At 40.0% G+C, this 12,942-nt stretch overlaps 1 protein-coding gene across 3 annotated transcripts in view; it reads right to left on the bottom strand.

Moving 5' to 3' along the window:
* Window positions 1-12,942, bottom strand: part of traf6 (TNF receptor-associated factor 6) — an 89,028-nt gene that overhangs the window by 21,685 nt on the left and 54,401 nt on the right. For all 3 annotated transcript variants that reach the window (XM_028793500.2, XM_028793501.2, XM_028793502.2), the window contains exon 3: window positions 1,260-1,566. In XM_028793500.2, coding sequence (XP_028649333.1) covers window positions 1,260-1,552 — 293 coding nt within the window. In that variant the 5' untranslated portion in view covers window positions 1,553-1,566. The remainder of the gene's footprint in view (window positions 1-1,259; window positions 1,567-12,942) is intronic.

The following is a 12,942-nucleotide window of genomic DNA, read 5'->3' as shown; positions in this document are numbered from 1 at the left end:
GCTGCTCACAAACTTCTACAGATACGCTATAGAAAGCATTCTCTGTCACAGTATGACAGTGTGGTACGGCAGCTGCACAGCACTGGACAGGAAGGACTTGGCACGGGTGGTGAATACAGGACAGGGGATTGTGGGAAGTCCTCTCCTAGACCTGGACTCTGTATATGCTGGAAGGGTGCAGAAGAGGGCCAAATGTATAGCTGCGGATCTCACCCATCCGGGAAATGAACTATTTGTACAACTGCCTTCGGAAAAGCGGTACATGAACATAAAAACACGTACCAGCAGACTGAAAGACCGCTTTATCTCCAGAGCTGTGAAGTCCATCTGCACCTGCTGATGCACACACATACATCTACCCCTAACCCGCCCCCCCGTAGACATGCACATGCACTTTCCCTCGTAATCAAACACACACACACACTCGTATTCCTCCCCTGCAGACCCACGCGCACAGATCACTGGTCCCTGCAGGTATACTACCTCAGGAAAAGTCTGGACTTGATGATGTTTTATTGCTGCTATCTTTTATACTCATGTTTATTTTATTATTTATAGTGTATTGTATATTTAAGTATTCTGCCTTGAAGCCAAGTCCTACCAACAAAAAATTGTTATGTGTATGCATAATGACAATAAAGAATTCTATCTAATGGGCAGCATGATGGCAGGACTGTTGGCATGCAACACTGAGACTGGGGTTCACTTTGCAAAACTACCTGTAGGGAGTATGCATATTCTCCTCGTATGTGTAGGTCTTCTCCAGGTGCTTCAATTATCTCGCATAATCCAAAGACACTCAGGTTAGGTGGACTGGCGCTAAACTGGCTCTTGATATATGTGTGTCCATTCTGTTATGGGCTGATGAGGTATGTCAAGAGACTGTTCCTGCCTTTTCACCATTGCTTGCTGGGATAGGCTCCAGTTTCTGTGTGACCCTGCTCTGATTAAGTGAAAATAGATAAATGGAGGGGTGCTGTAGTTATAATTTTAACATTCTCAACACCCCACCCCCAACCCCCCCCCCTTTACTACAATTCATGGTCTTGGGAGGCACAGCCTATCTGAGTAGAATAAGGCATAAAGGCAGGAACCAGTGCTGGAATTTGTACCAGTCAATCACTGTGGCCATAGTTAGAAATATTGAAAATCAAATGCAAAACCAATCTAAAATATTAGAAAGTCCAACTATTTATGTAGTACTTACAGTATGTATTAAAACAGAAATTACATAAATATTTTTTAAATATGAAAAATACCTGATAGACTGCAGGATACAGCCTTTACAGAAGCGGTGGCCACATGGCGTTTGCACTGCTTCTCTCAGGGCCATTAAACAGATGGGACATTCATACTTGCTTTCCAGCGGAGGCTCAAATTCCACATCATAGCCTTGCATCTCAGTTGTGCAATGTGGAATTTCTTGGTATGTGGCACTACCATTATAATTCTTCAGGTCTGCTTTTTCTGATGCAGCGCAGCCCCCAGACAATCCAGCACAGCAGCCACTGCTAATACTGTCTGTCTCACTGTCATACCCGACGAGGCTCATTCTCAAATCTTGGGCTGGAAAGAAAAGACAGTGTAGATGAAACACCCGATACCAATTTTACAACAAACCACCATCATTATTTGGAGATTAACAGCTTGTCAAGGTGCATTTAAAGTGTTCTAGTACAGATGTAAGCTACTTAATTGAAATATGATAAATAAAAAAACAAGCTTCACACACCACCCACATGTATATACCTACTTATGTACACTCACAACATAAACCATTTGGCCTGTTTACCTGAATATATAGAAACCACCCCAAAATTGTTATTTTAAGTGATTTACTTGGTTCCCCTTAACTTATTGGTCTTCACTGCTGAATACACATAAACAGAGGATCTTCTGACAGATAACTGACCATCACAAAAGATCTCTTTTGCAGTCATTTAAATGCTCATGTCATTTATGGATCCTGCTTTGTGGCACACACCCTCAACACCAATTCTATCCATGAAGACAAAACAGTCATAACATTAAAAACAAAAGGCCCTAAATCCAGACCTTCACATTTTTTGTATTAAAACTAATTATTTCAATACAGACTGATGTTCCTACAAAACAAATGCAGACTTAACTGTGCTGTTCGGCACGTGTTAATGCCAACCTACTACATTAAGTTTGTTATATACAATACAGAGTAAGTCTTGATGTAGAAGATTTGTAAACTCTAACCCAAGTTTTTCTATTCCATATTTGTTTCTTTGAATTACAGAGAGATATATAGAGATATAGAGAGATAGAGAGATAGATATAGATAGATAGATAACTTTATTAACCCCCAAGGGGAAATTCACATACTCCAGCAGCAGCATACCAATAAAAACAATATTAATTAAAGAGTGATAAAAACACAGTGCAAGTTAAAAAGTGCAAGGTGGAGAGTGTGAGGCAGGTATAACAGATGGAAAATTTGTATAATGTTAACGTTTACCAACCCCCCAAAGGTAGAACTGAAGAGTCACATAATGTGGGGGAGGAACGATCTCCTCAGTCTGTCAGTGGAGCAGGATGGTGACAGCAGTCTGTCGCTGAAGCTGCTCCTCTGTCTGGAGAGGATACTGTTCAGTGGATGCAGTGGATTCTCCATAATTGACAGGAGCCTGCTCAGCCACGGATGTCAGACTGTCCAGCTCCATGCCTACAATAGAGCCTGCCTTCCTCACCAGTTTGTCCAGGCGTGAGGCGTACTATCACATACCAGTATTTTTCATTGTACTTATTCTTTTCAAATTAATTTAAATTAACTTTCATTTTTTTTTCCTTACCTAGAAACTAAGCCAACTCGTATCGCTCGACACCCCCCCACCCGGGGCACGCAACGCAGCAGCCACTTGGCGTTTCTGCTGCTTGCGTTGTGAAGTATCCTCCTCTTTTGTCTTTAAGAATGAAACACTTCAATCAAATCACCACTCCACCTTATTTGTAATCCAAATCCTGGACACAACTGTAAAGCTTTTTTGGTTTCTAACAAGCTTCAGATTTGAACACACATTCTATTATAGCTTCCCAGATGATATTTACTGTTAACTACAGCACTTAACTTTCCAGTCTAAAATTCTTAATGCCTACAGAGAGGAGTGGACAAAGTACAGTACATTAGACCAGTTTGGCTGTTAAGCATGAGGGGGAAATAAAAAAGTCTCCTATAAATGTAATATAAGTGGGATACACTTAATAGTCACAAAACTATCATAACAGCACAGCAAGAGACATATAAATATGACTGGAGGTCACCAGAGTGTACAATGACTGCCCTATGGCTTGCCAAGATTATGAAAATGAAGTCTACAAATGAAAATCACTGGAAATATTCTGCAATGTGACAGGGCCTTGAAATTAACACACTTCTTTGGGACTGAAGTAACCAAAAAAAAATGCAGACATAGGGAGAATGTATTAATTATAAAGTGCATGGTTTGAACCCAGAATGCTAAAAACTGTGCAACTGTATCCCTAACAATAACATTCTCAAAACTGCTTAAGCCCTGTATATCAAGAAGACCAAAGCCTATCCTAACAGCATTAGGTAAAGGGAGGAACCAACCTTGGAAGGAGCATGCAATCACTCTCACACTTATGTAGTTACATAAGAACATAAAAGGATCACCAAATGAAAGCCGACTCTTTAGTCCATCAATCATGTTTGGTTAGCTAATATGGTTATCCAGTTTACAATAAAAGTTAAGAAGTTAAAACTAACACACTTCTTTAAAAAAAAGAAGGGAGCTGGAACACCCAGAGAAAAATGTGCACAAACACAGCGAGAACATGCAGACTCCACACATGACAAAGTGCAGGATTCCAACCCAGGACATTGGATCTATAAGACAATGATGTAAACCACTTTGCCACCAAGCCTGCCCACAACCAAACACTGATGAGAATGAATCTTTTCCTCTTGCTTGTGAAAGATCCTATGTAAAAGGTGGGCAATTCAGGGATTAACACGTTTACGTTCTATTAAAGCAGCACGTTTACACCATTGGTACTTCCTAGCTAAATACAGGTGGGACTTAGGGTATGGCAACTACGGAGACACAACCAAGCAATTTTCTTTTCAAATTAATTTAAATTAAACTTTCATTTTTTTTCTTACTTAGAAACTAAGCAAACTCATATTTACGTGACTTGATATGTACCATCTATCACAAACAATGAAAGGTAGTACTGTATAAACTGGACTTTGAAACCACTTTTGATCATTTTCTGCTTTCATGCACATGTGTTGCTGAATGTAATTGTTAGTGTCCACAGTAAGCTAAGCCATGGTAAAGTAGCTTAATCCACAACTTGCTGAAATTCCCAGCTTCACCGTCTCAGCTACTGACAGGGGCAGATGACGGACTGAGCGATCCCTGAGCAAAGGCAGCACACACGGCAACAGAACAGGCTCCGTTACAAATAAGCAGATAGGAAGCTGTCCATATGGTAGAGGAGAGTTACAACCAGCTGCTTGTAATTCCAGCATCCTAAGTATGCCTCGCAGCCATGGCATTGCAGGGAGTTCACCTGCTTGGATGAGTGGGTGACATTTTGTGCAATTATTCAGGAAGCACGTCTCTGCTGAGGGATCATTCGTCAGTTAGTGGTGGATTTTTATGCCACCGTTATGCTTCTTTCCAATTCAATGAGGTACTGTGTTATCAACAACTGTAGGATGTTTAACCACAAGGTTGATTTAGATAGATTAGATAGATACTTTATTAATCCCAAGGGGAAATTCACTTACTCCAGCAGCAACATACTGATAAAGAAACAATTTACTATAGGTACCCTTAGTTCATTTTAGATTAAATCATGTTTTGTGATTTTAAGTACAGCAATATTGCTTTACTGTCATTTTATTATTAAGTTTGAAACTTTTTTCTGTAAAAAAGTACTAAAGCATTACCCATTGTTGCCAATATTTCCATTAATTGATATTTTCAGTGCAAGTTTTGACTTGCATACAAAAATTGTGTTATGAACATTAGCAGGAGTGGGTCTCATTCATAACTCAAGGGCCATCTGTATTCAGTTTTACCCACCTGCACCTCAGAACAGGTAATCCACATGAACCTAAGTGTTTTTGGGTCAGGCCAGTAGTTGGATGGGAGACCATCAAGATAACGCTGCTGGAAGAGGTGTTGGTGAGCCCATCAGGAGGCGTTTACTCCTTGTTCTGTATGTGGATCCCAATGTCCCAGTGCAATGACGGGGTCACTATGCTGTATAAATTGGCATCATCCTTAAGATGGGACATAAAACCAAGGTGTAGACTCTCTGTGGTCATAAAACATCCCTTAGCATCTTTTGAAAACAGTAAAAGTATTTTCGATGTTCTGGCTAAAATTGCCCACTACGTCCAGGTGATTCTGCCCCCCCAATCAACTCCTGTCCCTTACTGGCTAAGTCTCTCTCTCACCCTTTCACCACCTAACAGCTAATGTGTGGTGAGCAAACTACTGGTACAAGAATGGCTGCCATTGTATCATCCAGGTGGATGCTGTACATTGATGCTGGTTGAAGACGCTCCCCGATCACTACATAAAGCATTTTGAGAAGGTTGGAAAATCAGACTACTACTTCTTTTGGCTGCTCCCGTTAGGGGTTGCCACAGCAGATAATATTCTTCCATATCTTTCTGTCCTCTGCATCTTGTTCTGTCACACCCATCACCTGCATGTCCTCTCTCACCACATTCATAAACCTTCTTTTAGGCCTTCCTCTTTTCCTCTTCCCTGGCAACTCTATCCTTAGCACCCTTCTCTCATATATACCCAGCATCTCTCCTCTGCACATGTCCAAACCAATGCAATCTCGCCTCTCTGACTTTGACTCCCAACTGTCCCACTTGAGCTGATCCTCTAATTTACTCATTTTTAATCCTGTCCATCCTCATCACACCCAATGCAAATCTTAGTATCTTTAACTCTGCTACCTCCAGCTCTGTCTCCTGCTTTCTGGTCACTGCCACCGTCTCCAATCCATACAACATAACTGGTCTCACTACCGTCCTATAGACCTTCCCTTTCACTCTTGCTGATATCCGTCTGTCACAAATCACTCCTGACACTCTTTTCCACCCTGCCTGCACTCTCTTCTTCACCTCTCTTCCACAATCCCCATTACTCTGTACTGTTGACCCCAAGTATTTAAACTCATCCACCTTCGCCATCTCTACTCCCTGCATCCTCACCATTCCACTGACCTCCCTCTCATTCACACACATGTATTCTGTTTTGTTCCTGCTGACCTTCTTTCCTCTTCTCTCTAGACGATATCTCCACCTCTCCAGTGTCTCCTCAACCTGCTCCCTACTATCACTACAGATCACAATGTCATCAGCAAACATCACAGTCCACAGGGACTCCTGTCTAGTCTCGTGTGTCAACCTGTCCTTCACCACTGCAAATAAGAAAGGGCTCAGAGCCGATCTCTGAAATAATATAAATGTAAATTAGTAATTAATCAATGCATTCATATCTTCTAAATAGATTTAGTTCATTCTAATAATAATTCTTTACTACATAGGATTCTTGGAAAAACAGCATAATATACCAAACCTTTAAAACTTTTAATACATATATTTACACACAATTATTATGAGTTACAAATGTAAAAAAAATCAAATTTAAAGATAAATATAAACCTTGTTGGAAATTTTGAAAATGCAATCATTAAGTACAAATAAAATTAAGAAACTTTACTTGCATATTAAAAGTGAGACACTGGTTTGTCTTGATGACTTTGATAAAACAAAGTATTCAAAATGTAATAGTTAAAAGTAGTCTGATTAATGTGAAGGCATCCGTTTGTTGTAAAATTCTGTATGCAAGTACTTCATAACCACCATTCAGTTCCAAAAGAACCCCCACCCCCAAAATATCATTCTGAGTCACTTTCCTGTTCCAAGGCAACTACGGATGATAAACTTCAAATATGGGCTATATAGTTACTGTATGTGTTTATACAAAACATTACAAGAAGTTAAATGTTGGCAAACATGGCATAGAAAGGGATAAGACAAATATTTGATATGTTTAAATCCTGCAATTGTTCTCCTTCCTTTAAGCTAAAATTTGCATTAGAGTTGAGGGAGAACAGCCCTGTTTCTGATGTACTTGACTGGTGGTGGTGATGTTGAGGCTTAACATAATTTGACAAGTCATCTATGTAACTGACAAGTTTAAAATCAAAGTTGTGTGCAACCACATCTTAGTTTCATAATGAAGATATGAAAACATTTAATTTCTATCAATAATGATACAAAGAGAATACGTTGATTAAAAAGAACTACAGTAATTTATTTTGAAGAAGAAAAAGTCTTGGACTTAACAGTTAGGAAAAATTACAGGTGAAAGAAAGAAAAAAACCAATGGATTTACAGGTTTTACGTATTGCAGAATACAATCAATTTGACCACCTTAGTGTGTGGAGTGTGTAGATGTGTGTACACTTGCATACATGCCTGTGTTTCACGATCTGAGTCAATGATCTAACTCAGAATGAATCATCCAACCTGAATAAAGTGGCATGCCAGGCACAGACTAGTAACTGGTCTGTGGGGAACCCATGTCACCCATGAGATGTCACCCATGGGCATGTTTACTAAAGAAAATTGAGTAGGATGAACACTGGATGCAAACAAAAACAAGTGGGTTGGGGGACAAAAAAAAAAAAAAATACTGGCCCGTGGGTTTTAATATCCAAAAGTCAGTCCCTGTCTAGGCTGTGAGTTAGTCAGTTTCTAACAACCATCCCAGCTGCACTATACACTGAGCTAAACTACTGTACCTCACTTTCACCTGATAGTACATCCATTTTGCCATTTAAATGTATAATTTCTAGCAGCATAGATGTGTTGACATCTTTGGAGTATCCTCCATGGCCCTTCCCCAATTAAAAGGTCAGGAAATGCTAGCCTGTTCCCAAGGGGAACCCCACCAGAGAACCCACAATACTCAAATCACACCATTTCCCGGCACTTCACCACTTCTTATACACACACAGTTGTTTGCCACGTCCAGTGTACACCTTACCAAGACCTTTTATCCTGACATCTCTGTCCTGTGCTACCTGTTTTTGCAATGCTCTTTCTGTCCTAGCCAGGGACCTGGCTACATTACACAATACATACATATGCAAAGAAGCACAGAGTAAAGAGCTCCACAGGGTCATTAAGGTTGCCCAGCGGATAGTGGGCTGTCCTTTCCCCTCACTAGAAGAACTACATAGTTCCTGTTGTCTCAGGAACATCAAGAAAATTCTTCAGGACCCATCACACCCAAGACATGCATTGTTTGAATGCCTGCCTTCAGGCAGACGTTTGAGATCCATAAAGACTAAGACAGACTGAGAAGCAGTTTCTATCCTTCAGCCATCACCATGCTGAATGCTGCTAAGTAGTCTATCTGACCGAGTGCGCCTTCATTTTTACAATACACTCTCATGCTTACAATACAGCTCTATGTCAACATTGGCTAAGGGACAAGTGCAATATGACGTATGTATAAATGGAAAACAGTGTTCTGCTCTTATGGACTATTTTGGTTTTAACTTGAATATTTGTTTTTTTGTTTTTGCACTGGAAAATGTCACCTACAATTTGTTGTACAATGTCTCATTGCTACAATGACAATAAAGATTTTGATTGATTTGATATGAACTAGGATAACTATTATATACGAGGAAATATCAAATACAATTGACATGATATAAATAACATCAATCAGAACAAAACACCGCTTAACATATGTAAGGGCTTTGAAAAATCAAAACACCAATTAGCACAATAATGACTACATATGAATTTAAGTTAATCAAAAGAAAAATCTGCAAGTAATTCAATGTTACTTAACAAAACAAAAATTCTCATACAAGCCAAAAATAACACTACAGCATGTTCTCACTCTGCCTATTTAACTACTACTCTATTTACAAGTTTTACAAGCCCTTGCAAGTCACTACCACCAATGTACAGTACATTATTAAAATGGACTGCTAACCACAAAAACTTTATTCATAACTTTGTAGCAGTGCTACTGTGGGGAGAACTTCACTTCCCAGCAGCCCTTGGGGGCTGCCCGCATAGGATGACGGGAACAGATGTAGGTGCTGCTGGTGATGAAACAGTCCAGCAGAAAAGTTTAAAAGGGAGGCCTGATGGAGCAAAAGGAGATCAGTGTTTTGTGTATCCAGTCCAATGTGTCATCTAAAAAGTCAATTGTGTCCTAGATCATTTCATGTTAGATGAATGGACTGTCTTGTGCCTGCTTGTCATGTTATAGTGGTGGATTAATTGTCGTGCGTCTTCAAAAAGAGCACTCCTTGAAATCTCACCCCTCACGACTACCGGTAGGACTGTTTCATTAATTTTCTACAAAAGCAGTTCCCGGGATTCTCATCTTCACACCAAATCATTTCTTCTGCTTTTGCTGTATTGGACTGTATAAGGACACTCGGTGTTTATTGTTATGGTTTGTTTGTGTTTATTGTACATCTCCGTAAGGGGACTGGGGTGGGATTATTCAGCATGTAGTTATATTTCGTTTATTAGTGTTTAGTACATTCTTTCATTGTTTTATTACCTGTAGCTTTTTGTCTCTGCTTGTGAGTGTGTGCGGGTCGGGCCAAGGCTGGGTGTGTCCCTGGAATCTCCCAAAAAAAAAAAAAAATCACCCATCTCTTTGACGGTGTGAATCTTAGCAGCACCGTGCCACTACAACTTACCCTCTTCTCCTACTTAAAATATACATTTATACTTATTAGGAATACCCATAGACATTAATACAATTTATACTAAGATCCAAGCTTAGCAACACAATATTCCCATATATGAAATGTTTAAAAAAAAAAAAAAGTGTATATTTAGTGTTATTATTATTAAACATGCATAAATCAAAACACTGCAAAATTCAAATCAGGACACAAACAGAGGTTTCTTTTTTATTAAAATAAAATAATCCTTAAAAAAAGTCTGAATTAACATGAGAAGCACGAATTTGGGGTGTCCAGAAGATGCAGTGATTTACTTTATGAGGTAGAACTACAAAATAAACAAGAATTGTTGCATCAGATATCTCGGATATTAAAATGTGTGCTTCAATTTAAATATGTAAAGTCTACGTAAGTCTACATAATCTCAATTATAATATAAATGTGTCATTTTTCATTCTCTGATAGAGGTCCATAGAGGGCTAGATCCCTGGCAAATAATGAAAAATAACATCTTATTCACAATCACTGACCTTGGAAATAGTCTAAAACGATACAACACATACTTATCGTTGACATTTGCTATTTTAAACTTTTTGGTAGTGGCTCTTAGAAGGCTCAAACCACCAGTAAAGAACTAAATATCAAGAATATCCTATTCATGATCAGCAACCTCTAAAGAGTAAAAAATGACACTCCATTTCACTTCAATGCCTCTATTACTGATTCTCATTTTTTCAAAGTTTTGTGAAAAGGAGTAACCTTGTCCTCTAGTATTCCATTAAGGGTCTGTTGATGTGGTATGCACAACTTCAAGTCCTTCTGATCATTTTTGCTCTGGGCACCTATCGGTTTACTCTTTATCATAAGGGTGTAATTTTCTGCACAAAATATGGTACAAAAATATCCAAAAATGAGGGGGGTTTAGTTGTAGAGGACCAAAAATAGTGTGACATCTTGCATAATTAGATATCAAGATGAATCGAATGGTATATCATATGTAGGGGGTTTCTCATACCAATAAGTCAAGAGATGCCAGACCAACAAAAACAAAAAAGTGAAATTTTTTCTCAGCATTCAATAGTATTTCTTACACAAAACATCTGTGCTGCATTAACAAAGGAGAGCATATGCAAGTAAGAATTTCACTGCATTCTAACACATTACAATAATTACACTATAAACCTGGTAGCGAGATCCTGCCCCAAGGGGAGGAGTTCAAGTATCTTGGGGTCTTGTTCACGAGTGAGGGAAGAATGGAGCGTGAGATCGACAGGCGGATCGGTGCGGCAATCCGCAGTAATGTGGGCTCTGCATCGGTCTGTCGTGGTGAAAAAGGAGCTGAGCTGCAAGGCGAAGCTCTCAATTTACCAGTGGATCTACATTCCTAACCTCACCTAGGGTCATGAGCTATGGGTAGTGACCGAAAGAATGAGATCGCGAATACAAGCGGCTGAAATGAGTTTCCTCCACAGGGTGTCTGGGCTCTCCCTTAAAGATAGGGTGAGAAGCTCAGTCATCCGAGAGGGGCTCAGAGTAGAGCCGCTGCTCCTCCACATCGAGAGGAGACAGATGAGGAGGCTTGGGCATCTGATCAGGATGCCTCCTGGACGCCTCCCTGGTGAGGTGTACCGGGCACATCTAACCGGGAGGAGGCCCCGGGGAAGACCCAGGACACGCTGGAGGGACTATGTCTCTTGGCTGGCCTGGGAACGCCTTGGGATTCTCCCGGAAGAGCTAGAAGAAGTGGCCAAGGAGAGGGAAGTCTGGGCATCTCTGCTCAAGCTGCTGCCCCCGCGACCCGATCTCGGATAAGCGGAAGAGGATGGATGGATGGACACTATAAACCTATAATATAAAGTGACTGCAATGCAAAACTATTCCAATTTAAAATTATCTTTTTGTTTCCTAACAATGGCTGTCCTTTTATTTCCTACTTGAATGCCTTACTGACCTGTTAGCTGTAGGTCCTGACTGAATCAAAAAAGAACATATAATGTTAAAACGGATTTCCTTTTAAGTAAAATTAGAATATCAACCCATGGAGATGAGACTCACCCCTGTACTTGAGAACACTCTCCGGCTATAGACATGGCAGACAAGAAGAGCCATCACTGGAAACTTTCTCTGCTTCTTCTCTCAGCCCTGCTAGAGGACTGCAATGCAACATTTACTGCAGTCTAATTCCTCCTTGCTGTCATCTACCCATATTCCTGAATGAGTATCAACAGAAGGTGTTTTGATCTCACAGGTGGCACAGTGGTAGTGCTGCTGCTTTGCAGTAAGGAGATTGTGGGTTCGCTTCCTGGGTCCTCCCTGTGTGGAGAGCGCTTTGAGTAGTAAGAAAAGCGCTATATAAATGTAAAGAATTATTATTATTATTATCTCTGATGCTCTCATTCTCATATCTATGGCTTATGAGAGCTGCAGTAACTGTAGCTTGCTGTTCCCAGCAGCATTTTATGGTTCAAATATGATAGGTTTGTGCTTTGGCGGTCCCAAAAAAGTATGATCTGAAAACAAGCCTATGTATGCTGTGTTGCATTTATGAAACAATGTTGCGATGCGCCAAGGATATGACCCAGACCACTTTTATGTACACACTAATGTTCATGCTGTGCCTTCACAACTTTCAGCTTCACGTAATCAAATAGATGACGAAAAACTGTTTTGCAGTAACTTTAATGTGTTACAATGTAATTCTACTTTTTCACATTTTTAAATCTCCTGCTTCTGACAAAGATATTTTCATATGAGTTGTTTCATTTCAGTCATGTGGTAATGTCATGTAATATTCTTCACTTTGCAATTCGATACATTTTTTCTCTTACCTAGTACAGTAAAACCTTGGATTGCTAGTAACTTGGTCTGCAAGTGTTTTGCAAGACGAGCTAAAATTTTTTATAAATTTTAACTTGCTAAACAAGTGAGGTGTTGCGATACGAGTACTACGTATATGCTTTGTCTACTGAGTGTCACATGGTCACAACTGAGCTGATGGTTCTTCTCTCTCTCTCGCTGCAGGATTGTGGGTAATCGTCTCCCATTCTCGGTCTCAGTCAGCGTGCCTCACTCATATAGTCATCATCCGTATGAGCGTATACTGTTTACTACAGCATTGGGACCACGTGTGTGTTTGTGTTGTAATGTGCGAGTCTCTGTCTTGCACCCCATAACACGAAGCTGAGTCTC

Source organism: Erpetoichthys calabaricus, chromosome 2, assembly GCF_900747795.2.
Source record: "Erpetoichthys calabaricus chromosome 2, fErpCal1.3, whole genome shotgun sequence".
NCBI lineage: Eukaryota > Metazoa > Chordata > Cladistia > Polypteriformes > Polypteridae > Erpetoichthys > Erpetoichthys calabaricus.
The sequence above is the reverse complement of the archived record's forward strand: the minus strand, read 5'-3'. Positions and strand labels throughout refer to the sequence as shown.